At 42.4% G+C, this 18,202-nt stretch overlaps 1 protein-coding gene and 1 pseudogene across 1 annotated transcript; one reads left to right on the top strand and one right to left on the bottom strand.

The window, feature by feature from the left end:
- Positions 1-2,605: 2,605 nt before the first annotated feature.
- LOC117849313 (uncharacterized) lies at positions 2,606-3,596 on the bottom strand (annotated as a pseudogene).
- A 6,369-nt stretch (positions 3,597-9,965) lies between these two features.
- LOC117850832 (universal stress protein PHOS34) lies at positions 9,966-11,294 on the top strand. The gene is made up of 3 exons (XM_072292321.1): positions 9,966-10,349; positions 10,466-10,587; positions 10,701-11,294. Exons 1-3 carry the CDS (start codon positions 10,053-10,055, stop codon positions 10,786-10,788), a joined length of 507 nt encoding a protein of 168 aa, XP_072148422.1. The 5' UTR covers positions 9,966-10,052; the 3' UTR covers positions 10,789-11,294.
- The last annotated feature ends 6,908 nt before the right edge of the window (positions 11,295-18,202 follow it).

Below are 18,202 nucleotides of genomic sequence, written 5' to 3' on the forward strand. Positions count from 1 at the left end.
GGGGATCGCCGGACCTGGAACTCGAAGGTAAAAGCGAGGACACAAGACACGGATTTATACAGGTTTGGACCATCAGAGTAGCGTAATACCCTACGTCCTGTTTGGAGTGTTGTATATTGCGCGCCCTGCGCTCGGGTGTTGTTTGGTGTTGAGGATTTGGTCCTTTGTAGTTCTATGAGGTCTTTGCCTACCGATCTAGGACTCCTGCCCTCCTTTATATACTCAGGGGGTGGGATTACTAGTAGGATTACATGGTATGAGTCCTAGTAGGACTACAGAGGAATCCTAGTAGGAGTCCATCTTCTTCCTTCCTTGCGGGTACTGGGGATCTATCCCTAATGCCTCCATATATTATGTTTAGCATAAAAATCAATATTTTTCATCACTTCCTCACACACATGTTTAAATGGTCTATATGGTGTCACTCATCATGTTCTATATTAACAATGACATAATAGGTAGTTTAGAATCATGTATTAGTTTACTTTTGGACATTTATGTACGATGCACATGAAGATAATTAGATTACAATATAGGTGCTTACTTTAGAATATTTTTAATAATAACATATGTGGGTAACTTAGATATAAATTTAGAATGATATTTTAAGTTATCCTTATAATGATATGCATAAGTAAATTGGATTGGAAGAGCTCGGCAATTTAGATAAAGGTTTAGGGTCCGTTTGGTTGGACTGTGATCTGTGGAAAAGCTGCTGTGGGCTGTGAGCTGTGGAAAAGCTGCTGTGAGCTGTCAGTTGTGAGAAAGCCGAAAGCCATTTGGTTGAAACAGCTGTGAAACTGTAGGTTTGGCAAAAAAGGTCTGTAATGCCCCTGGAAGGTACGAGGGACTGTTGATATGCAAATTGATCGTAAAACACTGTGTTGTTCACTTAATCACATGTAAATTACCATTTTAGAAAGGGAAATTTAATTTTTTTATAAATACAAAGATAACATTTCACAAAAGATATATGGTTCATATAAATGTCCACCATTAACATATGGTCCACATAATTATCTCCCTCTCTTCCTAACCAAAGCATCAGCTATTTTACTGTGAATAGTATTCATCGTATCCTTATTCTCCCCATCTGGACTCTCATCTCCTTGTGTGTGGGTTGTGCCACATGTCTCTTGTAGTAGGTAGTCCTCATCAGCATCACATCTATCGAACACTTTATCATACAAATTTCTCTCATGAATAAAATTATGCAATGCCATGCAAGCAAGAATAATATGCTTCTGAGTACGAGTGGAGAAACTTGACATGTCCTTCAAAATACACCACTTTTGCTTCAACACTCTGAAAGCCGCTCAATGACATTTCGAACGGATGAATGCAAACAATTGAAAATCTCGTACTTCCCTTGAGGAGGACGCCCAGAACGAAATCGGAATTCTGGTATGTGGTATGTGCTTCCTTTGAAAGGGGTAAGATATCCTACTCGGTTTGGATAACAAGAGTCCACAAGATAATATTTTCCTACAAAACCAAATCAAATCATCAAAGGAAAACAACAATAGAACTATTACTAACTCTTAACCAACAATGCATACCTTTGGGAGGCACGGAAAATGAAGGAAAATTTGCTAATGCATGATTGAGAATTCGTATGTCATGTGCAGAACCCGGCCAACCAGCAACCGCAAAGATAAACCTCATATCAAGTCACAAACAGCTAGCACGTTCTGAGATGTATATCCATGTCGACATGTGTGGTTAACCACTTCCTCTGCTGGAACGGCAACTTTAACATGTGAACCGTCTATATCTCCAATATCGCCTTTGAAATAAGGCCAGAAACGGCCCTCTTTCACCCTTTCATGCTTAGTACAGAAAGTTGGATCTCTTGGCTTGATATTGTCCTTTGCTAACTTGCACAAACAATTCAATACTTCATGAAACTTGGTGTGAACTGTCCATAGTGACCGTGTAAAACAATTTTCAGCTTGTGAAAATGATTGGGGTCCTCCGACGATCCACAGAAACATTACCAATGACTCAATTGATGAAATATTGTTAGTTGAGATCAAACCATAATTCAAGATGAGCAAATCATGTAGTGCCATGAAAATATCAGTGCTCATTCGAAACATCTTATAAAAGTACCTCGGATGACCAAAGCACCTCATAACCCATTGAAGTTCAGAGTATGATGTTTCCCTGTATTCTGCTTTGTTGAAATACCGATCCGTGTACATGTTTCCCATCTGCAATAGCAGCAGCTTGCTGGGAAAGTTCAGCTAGAAGCAATAATCCCTTTTGCCCCTTTTTGGCCAATTCTTCCATGTTGGCATCCATCTACAGACACAAGTTCAATTCTTCCCTACAGACACTAGTTCAATTCTTCCATTCAGATAATAGAAGCACATAACCAAATATATGAACATCATATGGATGGACAGCACAAATATATCAACATCATATGAACACATAACCAATGGTTTTCAGATAGTTCTCACAGACAACTAAACAAATATTGGTGCACAAACAAATAGTGGTTCTCAACAAAGGGTAATAACAGACAACTAATAGTTCTCAACAAAGGAAAATAAACAATTATTGGTTCACAACACAACACTAGATAAAGTAGGGAATAGTTCTACTGACGCTTCAACAGCTCCTTTTCATGTTCTCTCTCAATCAAATCGAACCTTCCTTCTTTTGTTTCCAGGGAGCTAAAGACCTCCCTAAATTCAGGTTTGACGATAAGGAAGGTGACTGTGTGCATTAAAGCAGTTTTTTCTTAAACTCCACAATCTTTCACCATCTTCATGGCCTCTGAAATGCTTGGGACTGGATTGGTTGGAGGAGCAGATGAAGCTTCAACACTTGAGGATATCTTATCTGCTGCAGTTTCTATCTTCAAACATGTGTTCTTGTACAGTTGAAAGAATGGGCTCTTCTCCCCCTTCTCTTCAATAGAACTAGAGTGTTCCTTGCATTTCTTTTTCCTTAGCTTTGATTTCTTCAAAGCAGCCAACTTCACATCATCAATGTCTTGAGTTTTTTGTATCTCACTCACATCATCATCACTTGACTCATCAGAGGATATATCTCCAGGGTAGGATGCACTAGCGCCACTGACATGTATCTTATCAAACAATATATGCAGATCATCAAGGTGCTTCGGCCCTTGTTTTCTGAACCTCACATGGTTGCATTTGATACCTTTGTCTGGATTATTGCACCTCTGAAATTAAATGAAACAAAGGGTTATTAGCAAGTAACACAATATGAAAGCATTGAAAATGAACAATCAATAATGACAGTAAAGTGCTTACAGCTAGGTGTTCATCCCACCATTCCTTACAGCACTCAACAGTTCGCTTCGCCTCATTCCATCCAAGCCCAGTTGCACTATTCTTCAACTCCATGAACCATGTATATTCCTTTTTCATATTGTCCCACTTATTCTTGAGTTGTTTCTTTGTTAGCTTCTGACCAGTTTTTTCTTCATGCTTAAATATAACATTTTTCCAACCAGTCCTATTGAAAAATCCAAACGGCCTATTCCCAGCTTCTATCTCTCCTTTGCAGATATCAATAAAATACCTCACATTGGCATCACACCAATCTGCCTTATCAGCCATTCTTGAATGAAGAAAAAAAACTTTGATTTAATTCAGTTACCATAACATGACTACAACCCAAGAACTAGTGTCTATCTCTATACTCTTGTCCTTCAATTCACCCATGATATATCTAGTCTGGCACAAAGGAAGTTATAATACCCCGGATCTTTGGTGTTATTCACCCTACCTAATAAATGCACAATAGTTATTTAGATGAGCTACTTCCACAAGTATATTTCAAAGAACACAGTTTATAAAACCTTAATGTGCACGAGCCAATTTACTACTCGAATGAACAAGCCATGTGTTTGTTTTCTCAATATACTCCATGAATCAATAATGGCTACCTACATGTATCTAACGGACAGCACAGAGCACAACGGGGGATTCAGTATGCTTGAGCTCCTAGAGACTCACCTCGAATCCTAACTCACGCAATCTCGTCCACTCGAGTGCCTGTAGAACTGGGGCTGCCAGCCACGGATTTGCGCCACCACCACCTCTTGCAGCTTGGTCCGGGGAGGAGACGAAAGGGGTGGCCACCAGCACGGCCCCAGGAGAGAGGTCGGCAGCGTCCCGCTGGAGGTGGAGGCCCGCTGCAATGGAGAGAGGGCGGCTGGGGCCCACTGCGATGAAGACAGGGCGGCAGCATCCTGTTGGTGGTGGCGACAGGGCGGCGGCATCCCACTGCCGGCGGCGACCCGCTGCGACGGACAGGGCGGCGGCGGCCTGCTGCGACAAAGAAAGGGCGGCGGCCCTAGGGGAGGAAGAGAGGGCGGGATGCGCTCTTGCCGGGGAGGAGTGGCCGCCGTCGCCGACGATGAAGCAGGAAGTGCCGCCGCCGGCCCGTGCGCTAACCCTAGCGCGGCCTGCGGTTGTGGATAGAGGAGACCGATGGTTCTGGACCAGAGAAAGAGAGGAGAGCGATGGAAAATTTTGAACCGGTAAGTTGTAAAGAGTGGCAGGCGGGTAATTTGGTGTAAAACCAATCCTTCGCAGCCGGTGAAAGCTGGGTAAAAGGTGCTGCGGGAATACAACATCGCGCGAAGCTGCTTTTTGTTGAAGTACCGCGCTAGGAGCGCACGCTTTGGTTAGCTTTCTACTTTTTGCGGCAGTCACAACACTTTAGAAGTCAAACCAAATAGACCCTCAATAGTACAGAAAGCCCTGTCTATTCTTGTTTGTGTGCTGTCATTGGACCAGGTAAACTTCCTTCCTTTCAATCTCAATTCCTTCTCCAGCTCATCCACCAAACTTCTGAATGATCCCATAGTCTTCTATTCAGATTATCATTGCTTTTGTCCTGAGCTTGCAAAATCATGTTGAAGTCACCTAGTACCAGCCATCTGTCAGAGAAATCCCCTCTGATCTACTTTAGTTCTTGCAGGAATCTTAATTTCTCATTCTCTCCTTCTGGCCCATGCACAACTGTTAGCCACCAATCAGCCAGAACTGTTGTCGCTTCCACCTTTGCTGAAACTGTGAATTCCCCCACTAAACATTGTGTAATCTTGTAATAGTACTAATCAACTGCTAACAGCGCTCCCGCACACGTTCCTTGTGCAGGCAAGAAGGTGAAATTCCTTGAGAATTTCTGGCCCAGTGTTTCCTTGACTATTGCCTCATCAATGTTTGCAAGTTTGGTCTCCTGCAAGCTCGCAATTGAGCATCTAGTTTCATTGGCCAAATCTTGCACTACCTTCCTTCTTGCTGGGTTTTTCAAACCCCGGACATTCCAGTTTAGAACCACACACTTTTGATCATTCATTTGGGACTGTAGGTGCTCCACACGCGCCCTTTATAACAGCAGGGCTCACTGGAACAGGCCGGGGTGACCGGTTCCACACACACACACGGACACATACACACACACACACACACACACACACACACACACACACACACACACACACACACACACACACACACGGGACAGAACAGAGACAGACATGGGGACACATAACGAAAGCACGACACACCATTACACACACACACACAACATGCGGCAAGGCAGCCGCCCTTCAAGCTTCAGCATTGATAGCAATGGCGCTGAACACATCAGCACCACCTCCTTCTCCCAGACCAAAAGCATCTCTGAAACCAGCAAAAGTCTTGTCGTGCAGCGGCTCAACAAACTGTTCCCTGAAACTGGCCTGTACTGCAGCATCCGATGTCCCCTTACCCTATAGGAATCCGCTCCTCTTCATCAGTAAAGCTGTTACTTGTTCTTCCATCGTCATGGCCGCTTTGGGTCGACCAGCAATTCTTTTGCTCTTGCGCGAGGGCGGTGTCTCCACTCGCAGCTTCTCTTGCTTTCCCTTGTTTTCAGGTTCCTTCAGCAGGGGAGCATGCAGCTTCTTTGAGAACTTCAACTTCCTCTGTACACTCACTGGCCTATCTATTTAGGAAGTCACGTTGGCCGAAGAATCTGAACCTTTCAGAAGTATTCCCAGCTTGCTTGGCTCGTATGTTTCATTTTCCTGGCCAGCGTTTGTTTAAAAGAAGGAATATGCTTAGGAAAGCTTGAGTGCATGCAGATTAATATATCATCATCACAAACTTACTTGCATGAAACATGGATGCATATAGAATTATATAGAATGCTGAATAATGATGGGTGAAAGCATGCAGCACAGTACAGGAAAGCGAAATGAAATACTAGTCTTAGCTAGATAAGAGCTATGCTTAAACTCAGTAGCTCTAGTTGTACTTCTAGGCAAGACATAGTTTTACCATTGTTAAGCAAAGCATCTTTAAATACGTGACCTCCATCCATTATCACCTAGTAAGCCCTGTCAAGTAGTTATACGGTCTACTGAACCGTAACGATGTGCCCATGTAACTAGACTTAATAAATCAGCATGCTTATATGTAAGTTAGGTTGATGGGATTCCAATTTATGCTTGTAAATGTTGAAAGTGAAAAGGTGGTAACTAATATAAAAAATAAATTACTTTCAAACACTAAACAAACAAAAAATATCTGTCGTGCCTGTTAGAAGTTGATGTCAAGGACTAGCTTGCATACGCAAGATGAACATATTTTCTTTTTTTTTTCTAGATGGATCGAAGAAGTGAATGACTCGATCACCTATTGGTGTTCTCAATCAAAAACTGTAGAAAGTCGTTGACAGTCAAATTTTCAACTCTTGGAGTACGCTCGTAATTCCTCTTTTCTGTTTTAGGCAACTTTACCAAGTGCAGGAGTTAGCAGTCTGATTCACAACTACAATGAATTCAGCCTCATCCAGTCAGTACACCCAAGGAGGTATGTTTTTGTGCTTGCTATTTGTGTGCTTTGGAGAAAACAGGTCTCGTGTGCAGGCGTTAGGAGAGGGGTGCTCTGAAAATATAATGATGCTATATATGTTTCTTATACAGGTAAACACAAGCGCTACATTAGCTATGATCTGTACGTTGATAACACTCTCAATGTTACGGATAAAGATGATGCTCTGAAGATGGGTACTTTTAAAGCCAACCACAAAATTGTTCGTGAAGCATCCTACGGTGATCTGTCATGGGAGTACAAGCTTATTGGCCATCTCCTAACAAGAGTCAATTACTCCATCCTATCCGAGATGGGAAAGTGGGCTATTTAGTCCCTGTTGAAGGCAGTGGAAGAACATATGGCAGCAGGCTTATGCTTTCACAGATTCAAGTGGCCAGAAATTGTATTGACACGAGATGGTCAAGTTCTTTTCAAACAGGTGGGAACAATTCCTTCCTCACCTGATGCTAGCAAGCATACCATGGAAGATGATGTCGGTGTGGTGGAGTACCTCATTAAGCCCAAGAATATTCCGACAGATTTGGTTCATTTATTGAAGCTTATGGATATTTGAAGCAAGCCCGAACTCTATACTATTCACGCTCCTTGGTTCCACTGAATAACAGAGGGTGGGGCTACATTCATATGTATGAGAAAGTGAAAAACAAGATCAGTGCTTCTGAATTCAGAAACATTCTCTTGAAGATTCCCTACCATGGCAATTGGAGAGCACAAGTTCAATAAAATCTCATTCTGCAAGAAACATACCATTTTGTGCCTGGATGTTATGATTCACGGCCAGGGAACAAGACTGCGATAGAAGAATAGCTGGAGTCGGCTGATTTGTTTCTTGATTTTCTGCGGAATGGCACGAGCCATCGGGCACAGCGAAGCCTGATTACTTTGCCTAGCCATTTCGAGTTGATTGTATAGAAGCCATATATGACGTGCGACAGGATGGTTTGGCCTTCCTCCAGGCAGTATTCAAGCCATTAATGTTAAGGTAAAATATATTTTTCTAGTCACATCAAGTACCGTGGTGTTTTTGTATATTAATCTCAATATCTCCTTTACCTCTGCAGTTCATGAAGAATCCTCATGCTATCTAGAACGGAGAACCGTTGGCTCTCTTGAACAATGAATCGTTAGCCCTCTCTCACAAACAGTGAATCATTGGCTTTGTGTGTGGTGTGCCTTGTGTTCCTTTGTGTAATGTCAACACTTGGAACTTTATTATATGTGGACTTGAAATCATTTATGCAGCCTCTATTAGAACTTCATTATATGTGGACTTGGAATCATTTATGCAGACTATACCTCTATTTTACCTTGTTTGTTGTGTGTGTGGGTGGGATGCCAAATCACTTAGAACTTCATGAATGATGTGGCTTGAAAAGGTGTTCTTACTTTGTGAATGACTGTTAATTACCACTACGTCCTGGATTCTAGTAAGGATTTCAATTATCAAGTATCATGATTTAAGAACTAAGTGTTCTTACTTTGTGAATGACTGTTAATTACCACTGCGCCCTGGATTCTAGTAAGGATTTCAATTATCAAGTATCATGATTTAAGAACTAAGAACACACATCTTACCAATGATCAGAGATAAAAGCATCATGAATTTACGCTGGTTCTTACAACTCAGCAAGAAAACCTTACCATACAGTACCATCAGTGAACACCTTGGGCTTGCGAATATTATTTTGCAACCGAGTGCACGATCGAATATGTGAGGACCTAACAGGGCTATGAATTGGATGAGCAGACAACTATAATTATAAATAGTAATAAGATCATAAGTTTATTTCATTTGCACTTATATAAACTGCTACAATCTCAAATCTCCTTAACCTCGTGATACCTGTTGTTGTCGTATGTAATATGTGATCCTCTCTTTCTCTTTAGTAATGCTGAATGATTATGTGACTTATGTTTTTGTCATCTGTAATATACAATCCTCTCTTTTACTTAAGTAATTCTAGAACTATCCTTTAATTCTTTTATTTGTTTTGCATGCATTAACATTTTATTAAATAAATTAAAAGATACATTGTGTTTCACTAAGAGTTGTAGGAGGGAGGACTTAATTAGTATAACTCTACGAGCCCCCATCTGAATGTTACATACCATTGTTTTCACTACTCATGCAACAACTCCCATACGAATAATGATGTTAAAGTGTTACTATTGGTAATCTACACTCAAGATTATATATGCTCATTTTTTTATTTGTAGTCAAACTCTATTTTTACAAATGTTTCTAATATATGTGATGACTTATTAGAAATCAGTTATTTGCGTAGAAATTTTTTTAATACATCATATATGTACAATCTTTGCACTTGCTATGTACTTGGTACGTGCTATGCTCCTGTCTGTGCATTATTATATTTTTTTCATACTTTGTGGCATATGTTTGGGATAGAAGACACACCTATTTTTATTGGTCGTTGAATTGATGCTAAGTGGCAACCATCCAAAGCCCCTATCACAGAATATCTAGTTGCACATAAATCCAAAGCCCTAAACCCTCTCTAGAAATACGTTATAGGTTAAGACAAATTTATACCCACACACTACCGAAATAGTAACATGTTCTAAGCAAGCTGTTTGTGTTACCGCCATTCACTTACCTTGTTCACATCCAGTGGTAACCTCACTTCCATCCGGGGTGGTCATCAAATTTCACTCTAATATCCTGAAATATCATTAATCATTGCTTCACCCCTCGACTATCCAAATTGTATCATCAAAACTTTGGCACTTCAGCGGTTTAGCCGGTAACCTCACTTGAATTGAAGCACGCATTAATAATAAACTAAGTACATCCACGCTGGCATTACACTTATCAACAAAAACTATGATTTCACTGTTATTTTTTATGAAATTATTTCACCATGAAAAGATTCTTTTTATTTCACTGTTAGAATGATTATGAACAGGATTTTCACACGTGCTACGTGCCTACGTGGACATGCCAGCGTTTCCCGCGCTCCGCTTTCTCCTGCCGGCCTCTAGCTGGTCCCACCTCGATCGGAGGCAGTTAAGTTCGTTACACAAATAGCCACCTGACACAGCTCGATCTCACCTTGTCCCCCTGTTTCGCCCGCTAGCCCCCCTAGCTACCACACATCCCGTCCTCACTCGCCGTGGTATCGATCAAGATACACGCAGCATTGGTTAATCGTGCAGGGCGGTGACATGGCGGCGGAGGTAGGAGGAGGAGGCGGCTCTCCGCCGGGGAAGCCGGTGATGGTGGTGGGGATCGACGACAGCGACCACAGCTACTACGCTCTCGAGTGGACGCTTCAGCACTTCTTCGCCCCCGGGCAGCCGCAGCAGTACCGCCTCGTCGTGCTCACCGCCAAGCCGCCGGCGTCCTCCGTCATCGGCATCGCCGGCGTCGGCTCGGCTGAGCTGCTGCCGACGGTGGAAGCCGACCTCAAGCGCACCGTCGCCAGGGTCATCGACAAGGCCAAGATGCTCTGCGCCGAGGTAGTGTTACGCACGCTTACTAGGCTTAGACCTAGTAGTTAAGAAGAAGGGAGAACACGATCGAGCTAATCGACCTAAGATAGGTGATGATGATCTCGACCTCTGCCGGCGAAACGCAGGTGACCGACGTCTGCTACGAGGCCATGGAGGGGGACGCGAGGAGCGTCATCTGCGAGGCGGTCGACCGGCACCACGCCGAGATGCTCGTCGTCGGCTGCCATGGATACAGCAAATGGAAGAGGTCGTCGTCTCTGATTTCTTGTTCATCCATGAGATTTAACTTGTTTTGCTCGAGGTTGTTGGTTAATTTGATTTCGCCTAAAATTTCGTGAAATCCTCCGGGCGTACGTGCAGGGCTGTTCTTGGAAGCGTGAGCGACTACTGCACCCACCACGCGCACTGCTCCGTCATGGTCGTCAAGATGCCAAAGGACAAGCACTGACGGCGTATATATGCTCCAGGATGGCAGGCTCTGGCTGACGAGTCTCTCTTGATTACGGTTCTAGTACATGTGTCTTAACTTGCTCGCGTGATAATTAATAAAATGCTACGTGTAGGCTAGGGTGACAGATCAAGATCAGTTGGCACATCCTTCAGCTTATATTATGTAATTTTACGGTTTTTTTTCTTATGGTTAGGAATTCAGGATATCAAATTTGTGCTTGCTTTGTGATAGATGCAAACTTGTAAGAATTATCTTTATTTTTGAAAATTATAGTCGGTGCTGCTTGTACTTATGTCTTGAGATACTCCCTCCGTCCCAAAATATAGGTTGTTTTGACAGATTCATATACTTTGTTATGGCCCGGTATGGCCCGGCGTTATCGCAACCTTGTGCTGTCTCAGCTTCGGTGGTGAGACCTTCGCTGTCCTCTCGCCTTCCCTCTCTGCGCCCAGCGGGATACATGCTGCCGTTGGCAACATGGCCGCGGGCCCGCGAGCGGTTCGTTGCTCTGCTCTGCTCACCGAATGCTGGATCAAATGTTTGAGAGACAATTGTATTATTTGTCGTCTTAACGAAAATTAAATTAATTAAATTCTAAAATTGAGGATTACGCCATGTTCATATCTCCTGAAATACCAAACCGAAGAGAAGATCACATGTCAAGGGAACCAGTCATTCCATAACCACGTTTGCAACGCCATGCATGGCTGACCTGGGAACGACGAGCTCCAGTCGCACACGCTTCCTGCTCTCCAGCCATCTCTTACTCTTTCATTGTTATGTAGTTATTTTTAGGCACCAATTTTAACTACAACATTCATGATCATGCAGATGTTTGTTCTCCAATCAAGTATCTGTAAATGCACTGTAATTGGAGGCTCCTTTTGAAGCTTCCAAGTGAAGCCACCTAGAATTCCTAGGTGGACACTCTAGAAAAAGAGAGAAATTCTAGAAATTCTCACAAAAAAGCAAAACATCCAACCATCAATCGATAGATTCAAATCATCATAGCCATTAGATCTATTATATTTTCTAAAAAATTACCCACCTATGCCATTATGAAAATAGCCTAAAGTAACCCCCTAAATCTATATATAAATTACCCACCTCGGCCATTATATAAAATAAACTAAAGTAACCCCTAATCTTCATCCAAATTACCTACTTATGCCGTTATAAACAATATTTAAAATAACCCCTTAATTTGCAATTGAATTGTCTACCACTATTACTTAAGTTTAAACTTAAAGTAACCCCTTAAATTTGCATCTATATTACCCACATATGCCATTATTAAAAATAACATGAGGTAACCCTAAATTTGAATCAAATAACCTTAATTAAAAATATACAGAAATATATGATTCTAAATCATCTATATCTTTCACTATTGGTATACGATATAACAATTCTATACGCATGATGTGTGTCACCATTTATAAGGATATAAAATGATGATAATATAGATTTCTATGCTAAAATTGTATCTCAAACTTAGGGTTCATTAAATAAATTCAAGCGCATACCTGCGATGCAAAGTGAAAAGTTAAAGATTATAAATGTGGTTGAAAATATTATAGAGTAATTACTAACTAAAATTGATCACAATTGGATGAAGATATTAAGTATATATCTACATAAATATTGTATTCGAATATTTAACAAATAAGAGGTAGCTTATGGTAATAGTTTTGTAGCAGTGTAGTCTCATTTTTTTTCCATTGGAGACTCCACAATAGTTCCCACGAGACAAGCTAGAAAAAAGAGACAAATTCTCATAAAAATTAAAAACATCAAACACCAATCCTGTAAACTCTAATAATCATAGCCATTGATCTATTATATTTTTTAAAAAGTTACCCACCACTATCATTATGAAAATATTAAAAAATGAGCTCTAAACCTATATCTAAATTATCGAGCTCAGCTATTATAAAAATAATCTAAAGTAACCCCATAATCTTCATCCAATTTACTAATACACATAATTATAAAGCATAACTTAAAATGTCATTCTAAAATTTTATCTATGTTACCCATGTGTGTCGTTATTAAAAATAACCTAAAGTAAACACCTAAATATTAATTTAATTATCTTCATGTGCATCATACATAAATATCAAAAGTAAACTAACATATGATTCTAAATTACTTATTTATGTCATTATTAATATAAAAATACTAAGTTAAAGTATATACAGTGCCACCATTTAGACTATTTATACATGTATGTGAGGAATCGATGAAAAATATTGGTTTGTATGCTAAACATAATGTATGGAGGATTGGAGGTGTGGTACAAAATGGAAAAAGTACGAATATGGATGAAAACGTGCATAGAGTAATTATTAATTAAAAATCAATCACAACTAGACAAAGATAGATACATATATCTATATAAGTATTATGTTGAAGTATTGAAAAATAAGAGGGTGGTAGGTAAACAATTTTGATTATTAGCTAGGAGTTTAATTTCTAAATAATTTTCAAATACAATAGCTTCTAAAAACATTAGCCCGTGTGGGAGCACGGGTTGATGGGCTAGTTTGATGAAATTCGAACTGCTTATGTTGTCTTGGTTCTTTGCCTCAAATCGATACTTTCAGCATTCATTTATTGTCACCCTTGTAATCTTTTTAGTATTTAGCTCCTACTAATATGCATAACTGGGATGTTTATCACGCAAATAATGTTTACAAAAGTATGCTAGTTGCTGGGAATCTACAACACTGGCTTTACTACTACCTTCAAGGTTATGTGTTTCCTAATTCTGTAAGGCTATATCTTCAGTACCAGTATGCATAAGGACATGTTCTGCTAGTGCCTTTTATCTGTTTTCTCATCTTCCTTGGCATATGTAAGGGCATGATCTGCGTATAACTGTCAGCATGCTCCTGACAGAAAGACTGGTCTGCATATAACCGTCAGCATAGCATGCTCCTGACAGCAAGAAATTTGATGGCAAGTCTGATCTGCATATAACCATCAGCATGCCCCTGACAGCAAGAAATTTGATCTTCTTTTTCTCTGGTCATCTGTGACTTCTATATTGCTAGATCACACGGTCATCTGTACATTGATATTACCCTTAACACTCTGCTAGAAAAATAATTCTAAGGCATGAACTGACATGTCAAAGGCCTAGACCGGCCCGATCAAAAGCCGCGCCGGAGCTTTTAGTAAGTCATCGACTCAAATTTTATAAACAATTGAAAGTGCAAGACATCACAGAATACAAGAATGACCCAATCTCTCATCCACAATATAAAATGCCGAGACCCGTATTGTCTGACGACCTGTGTTCAACCTACTTAGAGTCTGTCTGCATCCATCCAAATGTTCTTGTCATGCTCTTGTTTGTCTTAGAGTCCATCCATATCAATCCAAATGTTCTTCTCCTGCTCTTGTTTGTCTGAGAGTTTATCCGCATCCATCCAAATGTTCTTCCCCTACTCTTGTTTGTCTCTTGCCCTCTCCTTGCCAAACTCCTTTCTATTGGACCTGGCCTACAATAGCTCAAGACTAACCCTGACCCAGGGATGCTAAATTCGACAATTAAAGCACTGGACGTTAGTGGTCATTGCAATGGCACAAATGAGGAACATATCAAAGGAAAGATAAACTTTGAATTTGAATTAAAAAAATTAGCTTTTCTTTGACATATTCGTTTTTTGTGCAGTTGAAATGACTAGTCGTATCTAGATGCATGAGTGAAAGCAACACTCCATTTTCCATTAGCTATCTTCTCCCCTCCCCGGCAGCGAGCGGCGGCTCCCAACGAGGCTAGCAGAGCGCGCTGAGGGGGACGCGCCGACGCTCGCCGGCCACAAAGCCGGCATATGCTGCTTCGGCGGCGGCGGTTCACGCTGGCGCCGGGGCTGCTCCTTTCAAGGCGCGTTCAGGCGAATTGAAGGAGGAGCCAGAGAAGAGGAAGCATTCGGAGAAGGAACTCCTCATGGCAAGGGAGGCCCTGTCGGAGGCGGTGGCGTTAGCCCTTAGCCGCCGATGCTTCAGGGAGACCTCCACACCGCCATGGCGTGGAACCTCTGGTAACAAGGTTCTGGGCAACGGGTGATTCAGACGACGAATCATCAATCGCGGAGGAGATCGAAGAGGAACAAGAAGTCGATGATCTTGTGCAAGCGGATAAAGAGTTAGCAGCTACTACAACAGCAAACTCAGGTAAACCTCCGATCCACAAGACTCCTTTAACAAATAAGATCATGGATGCCATGATTCAAAGAAGACGTTGTGGACGGCCTTGGCAAGAACCTCTTCCTCCTCCAAGAGTATCACCAGCACGTACTCTTGGGGATGAACTGAGCAAAGCCTGGCTTTCCACGAAATTGCCTTCCAGTCGCAAAGGAACTCCTACGGGCCTATCACCGGTGTTCACCGGAGATGCCCACAAGCAGGAAGTCCGGCAAGCAGAAGCGTTGGCCGATGCACAAAATTCAAAAATCAAATCGCAGCTTCAAGAGCCAGCGACAAAGGAGGCGACATCCAAGGAGAATCAAATACATGTTGCATGATTGCATCTGCCACTACTGTCAAGGAGTGTGTGGGCCCCGAAAAAGTGCTTATTGGGCCAGGGCGTTGGTTTAGGCCAACGCCGGGCCTGGTAGCATTGTTTGCGAGAACAGGCACCAAGCGCGTCCCTAATCGCAGCTGTAGGACGGCATCTTCGGAAAAACCTAAACCACGCACATACGCCAAAGTTGTTCGCTCGAGCAGCGGCGCAGCAACTGCGATGGTGAAGGAGATGTCTGGAGGCGCAGCACATCAGCAGAATGCTCCTCGCGGTGGTGGGCAGGGCCAACTGGCTGGGAATGGCAACGGCACCAGGTTTAACCCTGGATTCCATCCGGGGTTTAACCCTGGATACAATATTGAGAGAGGCGGCTACGTGCACCGTGACTTCCGTGGCCGGCGTGGCCGCGGTCGTCACGGCAGTGGCCGGGACGGGTACGGTGGTGTCCATGGTGGCTACGGCAACGACCGTGGCTACCGTGGTGGCAACAACGACGGCCACGGCCACGGCAGCAGGGGCTCAGGCCGAGGCGGCTACTATCGCGGTCGTGGCGGCTATGGCGGCCAAGACCAGGAGCAGGGAGGAAGAGGCCATGGGCAGGACCAGCAAGCGATGGAAGTACATGGCGAGAACATGGACACAGACAATAGAGGCTGGCAGCGTTCCTGATGGAGAAGGCAAGAAGTGCAACGTGATACTGGGTCATCAGCCCAAGGGGCAAGCAGGACCGGAGGTCAAAACAAACCATACTGCTATCGCTGTCTCACGAAGGGTCATATAAACTCTGAATGTACCACTCAAATTAGCTGTGATCTATGTGTTACTGATACTCACGTCACAAAAGCATGCCCGCAAGCAAAAGCGGCAAAGCGAACAGCCAGTTTGTGTGGTTTCGCTGTTGATGGTCTGGGTTTCTATTACATTCCGTACACTGGTAAACCAAGAGCACAACCAGAATCAAAGGCTGCTGTGGTGAAGGTTACCGAAGGTTCCATGACTGCGGCTAACATCGCAGTGGAACTTGAGAGACTTCTACCAGGTAGCAAGAACTGGATTGTGGAGCAAAATGGAGAAAAATCCTTCACGACCACTTTCCCATCGTGTGCTGAGCTTACACGTATGGTGTTGTGGGGTAGTGTGGAAACAAAAAGTGTGAAAGCCAAAATGGAAATATATGAGAAAAAGACACAGGTGTACAAATATGAGATCCCAAAATGTTGGGTCCAATTCCGAGGATTATCTAAGGAATTAAGAGAAGAGGTTCCTATCATCTGGGCAGTTGGTTCCATTCTGGGAATAACTATAAGATGGTGGACATGAGGTTTACAAAGCAACATAATATTGCCAGACTACGTGTAGCAGTGCTTGACCCTGAGCTTATCCCAGACTTGGTGGAGGTGGTCAAAGGGAATATGTTTATGAGCTACTCCCTCTGTTCCAAATTATAGGTCATTTTGATTTTTCTAGGTTCATAGATATTATTATGCATCTAGACATACATTATATCTAGATGCATAATAATATCTATGAATCTAAAAAAACTAAAATGACCTACAATTTGGACTACAATTTGGAATGGAGGGAGTACAGTTTAGAGTTGAGAAAGAAAGTTCTGCTAATAACCCAGTACCAATTAACATGGACATAGACCCTGAAAAAGATGGGGACGGTGATGCTAACAAAGAAAAGGGAAAGCAGAGTGAAGAACATAATGCTGGCTACTCAGGTAGTATGGAGGCTTTGGGTACCGGAAAGGATACCGATGGCACACTAGTAGAGAACTGATCTTCCATGCGCCTCCTTTTGTCCCGGTTTAAAGTTGGCCCGGGATAAAAGGGGGCGTGCCATGGTAGGCTGGAATGGAGTGGAGATTTACTCCCGGTTGGTATTTGCAACCGGGACTAAAGGCACCCCTTTAGTACCGGTTGTAACGGCTAGTTCCCGGGTGTCGGTGGCGTGCCCCTTTTGTCCTGTTGGAGCCTCCAATCGGGACAAAAGGTTGGCTCTTTTGTCCCGGTTGGAGGCACCAACCAGGACAAAAAGTTTAGTCCCGGTTGGTAATTCCAACCGGGACAAGGAGGAGCTCCGATTCTACGAGAAAGAGCGGATACGGACATCGTGGAAGACCGTGTCCCCTTTTTCGTAGAATCAAAGCTCTTCCATGATGAAGTACAGTGCCACCCAGTTGAGAACATGCTTTTGGTGGTCGTTATGCTCCACTGTCAGTCCCGGGTGTTTCACGTCCACTTAGTACTACCATTCCAGGAGGTACAAATAAACCACGGGATGAGGCTGGGTCAGCGGAACTGTAACAATCGCCAAGTTAGTCATCTAAGTGACTTTGGAGAATTGAAAACAAATTGAGAAGAAAAGAAAAAGAAATCGTCCCAAAAATCAAATTCGGGTCAAATTTGGCCGAAATTTGAATTTCAAATTCGAAATTCAGAAAAATTTGTCAAAAATATGGAATACAAGTGTAAGAGTGTTTGGAACTGAAGGATCAAAAATTCTTAATTGAAACAGTGCTAAAGACCTCAGAAGAATCAAAGGAAGAAAAAGAAAAAAACCGAAGTTACTGTTCCCCGTCTGAAAATAGGATTTCAGAAAAACAGCCTCAGAGTCCATTTTAGAAATTGATTTCTGGAGAATTTTTCAAATAAGTGCACCAGGACAACTACACTATATTGAAGTATGAACCTTGGACTACAATATTCAAGTGTTGTTGGCCAGGAACAGTAAAGGGAAGGAATTCAAATTCAAGCCCAAACTCAACACATTGTCACAGTTAACTGACACTCTGAAAATAAGCTAAGTCTGAAAATCGACAGCATAGGGTTAACTTTGAGTATGAATTCAGAGCAATGTAGATCAAGAAGGGTA

The sequence above is a fragment of the Setaria viridis genome, chromosome 3, assembly GCF_005286985.2.
Source record: "Setaria viridis chromosome 3, Setaria_viridis_v4.0, whole genome shotgun sequence".
Lineage (NCBI taxonomy): Eukaryota > Viridiplantae > Streptophyta > Magnoliopsida > Poales > Poaceae > Setaria > Setaria viridis.